Genomic DNA, 9,193 nt, shown 5'->3' on the forward strand with positions numbered 1-9,193 from the left:
AACGTGTTAAAAAATTCCAAATTAGCAGCTAAATATAGGGTTTTATTAAACTTCGTCATCCTTTTTTATTTTATCGTCATTCTTGTATAATTCTCGAACTCAAAAACTCTAACATCTTCTTAAAACTCTTTGAAAACACTTTTTAAACTAAAAGAAGCTAAAAGTTGAAATCGAATCACAATGGTGAACCAAAATGAGCATGAATATGATTCAGTATGTAAATTAATCGATTCGAATTTTTTTTAAAAAAAATGAAGAACTTCACACGACTGAACCGCGGTTCAGTAACACATTTCACGCAATTCACCCACGGCGCAGTAGCTCGAGACTCCTTCTCTTTTTTTATTTATTTTGAATTTTTATTCCTCTTATTTAATTAAATTATTTTTTATTTTATTATTATTTAATATATGTTGTAGTAAATTATTTTATTTTATAATTTATATTGTAGTAAATTGTTAATGTTAATTTATTTGAAATTTTATGAAACAGTAGCAAAAATTAATCTCATTTTAATCACGAATTTAACGTCTAAAATATTTTTAATTAGTGATGGTAGTAATTAAAAAAAATTTTACGATGATTAGAAAGTTGTTAATTTGTAAACTAGTTATGAATCATAAGAAGTAACGTAAACTTTAGAGGTAAAACTTAAAGTTGAGCAATTTCCCACAACAATTTGGAAAAATTATAATACTTATTCCGTTATTCGTAAACTTTATTTACCCATGTTGCAAATAAATTAAGTATTTCATACATATATACAATTGATTATTACACATGAAATATTACATGTATAACAATTTTTACCCAAATCTTAAACTATCTTAGATAAATCTTTCTTACACCATATTAGACCAAATTGAGGACAAAAATCACCTCAAATCAGCCCCAAAACAGCCAGCCCTTAGCTGCCATACTACCCCTCTTTTAGACCCAAAACCCACTTACACACTTCACCAAACTCTCTAGCCAAAGCCATTTTGTTCTTACCCAAAAGCACCATCATAACAAACATGCAAACATGATAAATTAAGACATATTTGTTGTCCAGATTTTTAGCTCCATCAACCTTGTTTCACTCTTCATTTTACTCCTAAATTCATCCATAAGTACAATAGAAGTTCACTCTTACAATTCCTAGCAAAAACACTTTTTTTCTCTTCAAATCTTCTTTAAAAAAAACCCATCTAAACTTCTGAAAACTAATGTTTAGAAACTCAAATATTTCATAATAATAATCTTCATTTCAACAGCTTTCCATAAACATCAAAGAAATCCACTAAGAATAGAGTAAGTTGTATTTATTCCTTTATTTCACTAGTTTTGTTAAAACTTGTTCATGTAAAATTCTTTTTACATGAAATTTTTCTATAAACTAAGATAAATACAAAATAGGTATTTCATCATAATAACTAATAAAGATAATCTCCTAAGAAGGCCTAGAAATTTCGGAAAAAAAAAAGAAATATTGAAATATTTTCTTCCATCAACTTACAATCTCCTATTTGTGTTTTCTAGCCCAAAACTCTCAAATTGTGAGACTTGTTCAACAAGTGTTGCTCAAAATCTGCGAATTAACAAAATATCAAAGGGTAAGCAAATCTAACAATCTTTAGTTAGAAATCAAAAGTGATCAAGTTACATAGAAAGATTCAAAATAATGAAAATTTTGAATTCTTTAAAAATGATTGTAGCATAGGAGTTGGATATTAGTTATTGAGAAGTTGTACCAAAAGTTGAGGAGTACTTTTGGAGCTAAGGATTAAGGTATGTCACATGGGTGATTTTTTTTAAAGGATTTAAGAACAAGTTGGAAAAGTTTATGTATAAACTTGTTTTTAAAAATAAAATTCCCAAAGAGAAGTTCTCAGATCTTGAAAAATAATATCAAAATGATAATTTTGAGTATGGAATGATTTATTACATGTATTATTATTGTGGGCATCATGCATGTTGATTTTATGAATTGTTGTATGTTTTAAGATATATTTAATAATACTTTGTGAAAGCAATTGTGATGGAAATGGACTTGAAAAATATTTGAAATGCATTTTAAAAGTGATTCTCAATAGCTATATGTTAAGAAATTCTCTTTGATATTTTTCATAAAATTTATTCGTTAAAATGATATTTTAATGGATTTTAAGGTGTTACTCTTATCATGAAAAATGGTATTAGATAAACTCATGATCATAAAAAATAATTAATAAAATCATATTATAATGTCTCCAACAAGATTTGGCCAGAATATAATTAGTTTGGAATTTTTCATGATTTTTGAGTAATCGTCTAATTGTTTATAGGTAAATTGTGAAATAGTAAAATATAAAATAATTACTAAATAAGGACGTATGGACTTCAAATTTTTATCACATACTCGTATAGATAGTAACTAATTATGGTAAAAGTTTGGGAACATTTCATGAACATTTAAGGACCTTAATAATTTTAACTTGGTTATTTTTAATCATTAAGCTAGAAAACGGTAAAATATAAAATAAATACTAAATATTTTACTAGACACTTATATAAATAGTAGGTATATGTTAGAAAATTTATATGGATTTTTGTGACCATATATGGACTTAAATAAATTATATTCTATTTATCGGTAAAATAACGACATTAATTATTAAAAATAGCCCAAACGATTTTTAATGATTATTTAAAATTTTATACCCTATAAAATAGTTCCTAGAACATATTAGAAGTTTTTATATTATTTTAATCAAACTTTAATAATTTTAAATCGATTTTATTTTATTATCGATAAAATATCGATACAAAATAATAAAATACTACATGACTTTTATAAATTTAAATGGCCTAATAAACATGTTATATGACTTCTGAAACATTGGTATAATTTTATGAAACTAATTATTAATTATTTACTAATTTATCAAATTAATAGAAATTATTTATTTATTAAAAGGTGTTATATAGGTAATTTAATTTGAATAAAAATAGACTTTTATCACCAAATTATAATTATACCAATAACCTACTGCCTCATAGTATAAAATTAGTTTAACTTGTATAGCTTATAATTTTATAGATTCATGACATCATTTAAATAACAATAAATACTTAAATTGTTGGAAAAAAAAGTAGTAAAATAGTTATGAATTGCTTTAACCAATTATAATCTGATGAGACGACATTAAATTCATTATAAATAAGCTATTTTGATTACTAAATTAATTTGGGCCTTGTTGGAGAATTAATATGTATCTTGCAAACCAATTATCGATTTTATTATCGACAAAACTGATGCATATTTGAGAAAAGAGTGTTTTATAAAATCTTTGTCATAATGATTTATATTCTGATTGTTTTGAATGTATTTCAAAACTCTATTAAGTTATACTTACTCTACTTAAGAAGGATTAAAATGAAATATTTTAGTGATTTCTTTAGAAAATCATATTGAATTTTGACTACGTTTTCGAAAGAAGCATTTCCGTACATGTTAGTGATGTACCAATATAATACAAAGATTTTTGTGGTGATATGATTATGCTAAAGCATGTTTTACTCATGTGGGAAAGATTATGATTTAATTTTATTATATTGCAAATAAAGTATGTTTTACTATGTTGCAAATAAAATATGTTTATCATATGAAAAAAGTTGATATTTACGACTTTTCAATTGCTATTGGAATTCCAAGAAATATATTATATACAAAAATATTTTAGCATAAATGGCAGGTACATATGTCACAACAAATGTTGTGTACATGATTAAACGGCTCACCAATGCTAAGCGCGTATTGTACACAATACCAATGTGTTACACTTGCTGGACATGTCGCAAACGGGAGACCGACTATCAATCGAATCACAAGATGACTCACAGAGTACCCATGCAAACTTATAATTTGAGTTTGAATTTGATTTGGATCCATTGAGATTATGATGAAAAATAAGAACGTGGAATTATTATAAAACCATTGAATTGAGTTTGAATGATGATATGATTTATCAAATGAAAAAGCATCTTTTAAAATGCATTTACTCAAACCAAAATGTTTTAACTACTTTTTTGGCGGACACATGTATGTTATACTCAGCCTTTTTGCGGATACTATACTTTGTATTTTTTTCCAATGGTTTTGTTTTTAGAGTGAACCCCCATGGCACCTAAATGGAGAATTGATATGCAAACAAAGGATGAATTTGAGTTGGAGTTTGACTCCCTTTTGTTTAGATCTCTTTATTGTATTTGAGAGACTATTAGTTCAGTTGTTTAAATTTGGACTATTTTAAAGATATAATTCGAACTTTAGACTTATTTTGATTTGGTTGTAATTTTCTTTTATTTTGGACAGCTAAGACTTCCATTATATTGCTTTGGTTTTGGTTCAAGTATTTTACTTGGACTTTGGTTTAACCTTTAAGTAACCCCCTTAATTGTGCTAGCAAAAGTGAGCTTCCGCTTGATTAATACTAAATTTTAGTTTGTCTTCGCCTTCATAACTCGAGGCGGTTACATTTTAATTATTAAACTTAGTTATTAATTATTTAATATTTAATATTTTCATATTTTAATCATTAAACCTAATTATTATTTATTTAATATTTTTATTATTAATGCTTATTTATTTAACATTTTATTGACTTAATCTATGTTTTATTTTATATTTTAAAATAACGTAATATTTATATTGGTTATTATAATTTACACACTATTTATTAATGCTTGGAAAATTATTTTACATTTGTAGGACTTTGAAAACTTAGGTGACAATGTAGATTACTCTGATATATTTGTTACGAATAGGGAATTTGATTCTGTAGATGAATTACATGCTTTGGCCAATAAGATAGCAAGAGGAATTGGTTTTCAATTTACACGTGCTTTATATAAACAAAAAGAATAACGTTCTACAGTTAGTTGTACTTAATTAACATTAATAAATTCCCAGCACTAAAAAGGCTATTAAATTAATTTTAATTACATTAATAATATTAATTTAATAAACATTTAATAATATAAATTATTAACAAATAATATAATTTATACATATAAACTAATAAACATTTAAAAATTATAATTATGAAATTAATAAGTTAAATTAATAAACATTTAATTAATATATTATATTAGTTAATAATTATTAATTTAATATTATTATTATTATAATTAATTTTCAAAAATAATAATAATAATAATAATAATAATAATAATAATAATAATAATAATAATATTATTATTATTAAATTAATTATTATTAACAAATATAATTTATTAAAATAAATATTAATTATTATTAATTTAACATAAAACGCAAAAATTAAAAAAAAGTTAAAAAAAATATATTCGACGGCACCAGTCACACGGAGTCTTCGAATAATTTCTTTTTATTTTTTTTGAATTTTGGAATGAGATTCGATTAGAAATTACTTTGAATTGTTGTTTGTGTTTTGATTTCCTTAGCTTTAGCTCCACATCTTTTAAGTTTAAATTTAGTGTTTTTAGAGTGATAAAAGTGATACTGAGTGAGATTGAAGTGTTTGATACAAATTTTAAGTCTGGGGGCATTTTCATCATTTTATTTAAGTAAGGGTGGCGATAAAATGAAAAGGAAGTTTAAGGATTGTGTTAAATATATTCTCCCTCTAATACAAATCAATTATTCTATTTGGATTTTCACTATATTGAATGTACTATTTAATCTTAATATTTTTAATCGTGAATGATTAAAAATTATAAAAAATTAATTTTAATAAAATTTATATTTAAACGAATAAAATAACAACCCACTTAATTATATTTTTACATCTGGAGTAAAAATAGAATACAAATTAATAATGATCGATAAAATGTCAAAAAAACTAAAGAAAGAATTGGTGTGAAGTGGAGGGAGTTTTGTTTAAGGAACATAATATTTACAAGAAATAATTATATAGCGGTAAAATTTACTCCAAATTTACGAGTTATAGTTATTATAATTGAATAGTGAAACCATTAAATTTCGGTGTTAACTTGATGAAATTGAAGAGAGCATGAGGAAAGTGTTGTTGTCATTGTTGAAGCTTGTAGATTGGAGAAAAACGGAGAATGAGAAGGTGATGAGAAAAAAAATGAGTTAACTTGGATTAAGTAGGTTTTGTTGTGATGGGACAATACATTGAATGCATTGTTTTGTGGAATTCTCTCTCTTGCAATAGTAATATATTTGTCTCCTTTGATCATCTTGCACTATATATATGTGCAAGATCTTGAATGCTGATATAAGATAATATAAGAAAACTGATATAAGTTCATCTCATATACTACTTTTCTCCTTATATTCTCCCTACCTTTTGACACGTTATCAACACCATTTTTCACTCTCAAAACCCAAGAAGGTAATATTTTTTTTCAAAACATTATAACATTTTTAGCCACAATATGGACCAACAATCAAATGGTATCAATATTATTATTCAAGTTGTTACTAACACCGTTTTATACTTTATCCTTGAAGAAAATTGTATATCTGTTACTACTAACCCAGCTAATAGTGATTCAAACCAACTGCAAAGACATAATCCAAATAATACCCATATAAATGAAAGCTCAATGCCAAGTCCCAATAATGCAACTAATCCACCAGCACAACCACCTACTAATTAGCAACCACAATCTACTGATAACCCACCAGTCCAACCTACTAATGATCCTACAGTCCCACAAGAAAATAATAAAAGAAAAAATGACGACGGCGAAGAAACTAGTAACAAACGTTTTCAGACTATTAACCCATAAAATAATTTATTTTAATAATGTCATTTAACCTTTATGTTCGTTTTTTTACTTTTTCAGCCACCTATATGGACTGGCTAATAATATTTTGTAATTACCGCCTTTATGGACTGGCTAATTTAGTATTGTTATCGCTTTTATGGACGGTTTTATCTCTATTTATCTGATCATGTCATCATATTATGTGCATATGCATTCGGTTATTTTAGTCTATAAATTATATAATCACTTAATAAACTCATAAAATATAATTTCACCTTCAAATAATAATAAATAACGATTTTATTTGATTCTATTTTGTTTAACACTATAATAATAAATTGTCTTAATTTACCTATAACACAGATTATTAGCAGACATGACACATGACCACATTATTTCTACACAACATAAAATCCTTTTCAAATTGTAAAATATCACCTTGGGATGAATGAGTGGTCCGAAAATTATAATTTAAGTAAATCGTCAAGGGTTCGATTCTGAAAAAAAAATAATTAATAATAATAATAATAATAATAATAATAATAATTTTAATAATAATAATAATAATAATAATAATAATAATAATAATAATAATATAATAAAATATAAAATTTACCTTTTTACCCCCTATAAATAGGGACTTCTACCGTCACAAACTCACACACACCACTCACACCTTATCCCAAACACAATAAATAATTTTTTTTTTCATCTTCTTCTTCCTTCAACCATCCATTGCAAACAATACATCTACAAACACCCACAACAATCCAATTGCCGACAATATAAGTAAAATACTAGACGCATTCCTTATCATTATGGGTTTAATTGTATTACTCGTAGCATTAATGCTCTACCTAATTATCCAAAAATAAATTATAAATCTTGCATTTTTATAGCAATATGTATTTATTTTTTGTTTGTTTTATTATCTATTAATACTATCTATTTTATTTTTATTTATAATTATATTGTACTTATTATGTTTGAGATATTAAATCAGAGGGAGATAAGACTAATATGCTTTAATATCTCTGATGATACACAAAATCATTAAATAACCTTGTCATTTTCTCAATTGTAGAAAATAATGGCTGATCTCAAAAAGAGAGAATTCAATGCCCTGGAATTAACAGGAAACAATTTTATACAATGGGCTTCAGATGTCAAATTATATCTAAAAGGAAAAAGTTTATTATACACAATAATTGAACTTAATCTCACCGACAAAGGAAAGGGTATTGAAAGAGATCCTATAAAAATTGAGGAAGATAAGGCAAAAGCTGCATCAATTTTGAGACATCATTTAACCGACAGTCTCAAACATGAATAGACTAATTATGAGGACCCAAAATTACTTTGGGAAGAGCTAAATGAAAGATTTGGCCATAATAAAAGTGTACTTCTCCCAAAGGCCATCGATGAATGGCGAGAGTTAAGATTTCAAGATTTCAAATCAATCAGTGATTATAATTCAGCCCTTCATCTGATAAAATCAAAATTAGTCTATTGTGGACAAATAATAACAGATGAAGAAATGATAGAAAAAAACATTATCAACCTTTCACGTAAATAGCATTTTGTTACAACAACATTATCGTGAAAGGCATTTTAAGAAATATCATGAATTGCTAAAAACACTTCTTGTTGCGGAGCAAAATAATGAACTATTATTGAAAGATCACAACAGGAGACCTGTTGGGACTATGCCCTTTAATGAGACAAATATGATTGAGAGGAATGTGCGCCATCGAGGTCGTGGAAACTATTTTATAAGAGGCAGAGGTCGTGGAAAATATCACGAAAAGAGCGGCATGAATACTTTCGAACAAGGAAATTTCTATGGCCGTAGTCGTGGTCGTGGTCATGGACTTAGTCGTGGCCGTGGACGTAGCCACGTTTATGAAAGAAATATATTTCCCCCCTGAAATGATATAATTTTAAACAAGTCCAGAAATACAAAAGCACATGTAATACATTGGGGGCGAACTTGTCGTACCGCCAAACATTTAGTGGATTTATATCAAGCTTCCAAGAAAAACAAAGGAAAAGGGGCAGAAGCAAATTTTGTAAATGAAGCAAGTACATCTGGGCCCACCTTAGATGTCTCCGATTTCTTTACTGAGGATGTGAACCTCCACAAACTTGATCCCCAAGAAGAAGATAATTACATCTTTTGAGATGACTAGATGCATTTTTTGTGTATCTAACTTGTTTTTCATTTGATAAGTTGTAATTCTCTACTTATGTTTTTTTTTGTATTGAGTATTCTAGCTTTATATTAATAATATAATTTTTTTTTTCTTCTTCTTCTCTTGTCTTAGAAAATGAAATGTCAGTACTTGGATCAACATTTCATTGCCTCCTGGACAGTGGAGCAAGACATACAATATTGAAAAATCGATAATATTTTTCAAACCTAACATTGCTTGAGGCAAATGTTAATACCATATCA

The 9,193-nt window shown here is 26.3% G+C and overlaps 1 protein-coding gene across 1 annotated transcript; it reads left to right on the forward strand.

Moving 5' to 3' along the window:
- The first annotated feature begins 180 nt into the window (after positions 1–180).
- LOC130805721 (uncharacterized) lies at positions 181–8,918 on the forward strand. The gene is made up of 6 exons (XM_057670507.1): positions 181–213; positions 4,131–4,249; positions 4,789–4,847; positions 7,923–8,014; positions 8,355–8,636; positions 8,688–8,918. Exons 1-6 carry the CDS (start codon positions 181–183, stop codon positions 8,916–8,918), a joined length of 816 nt encoding a protein of 271 aa, XP_057526490.1.
- The last annotated feature ends 275 nt before the right edge of the window (positions 8,919–9,193 follow it).

Source organism: Amaranthus tricolor, chromosome 2 (genome assembly GCF_026212465.1).
Source record: "Amaranthus tricolor cultivar Red isolate AtriRed21 chromosome 2, ASM2621246v1, whole genome shotgun sequence".
Classification (NCBI taxonomy): domain Eukaryota; kingdom Viridiplantae; phylum Streptophyta; class Magnoliopsida; order Caryophyllales; family Amaranthaceae; genus Amaranthus; species Amaranthus tricolor.

What these genes read in the sequence shown, in the direction of transcription:
- LOC130805721 (XM_057670507.1), top strand. Translation starts at nt 181, where the DNA reads ATGGTGAACCAAAATGAGCATGAATATGATTCA. An exon ending in TTTGAGAGACTATTAGTTCA is followed by an intron (nt 4,250 to 4,788) that starts GTTGTTTAAATT and finishes TGTTACGAATAG; the next exon opens with GGAATTTGATTCTGTAGATG. An exon ending in TAAGATAGCAAGAGGAATTG is followed by an intron (nt 4,848 to 7,922) that starts GTTTTCAATTTA and finishes TATATCTAAAAG; the next exon opens with GAAAAAGTTTATTATACACA.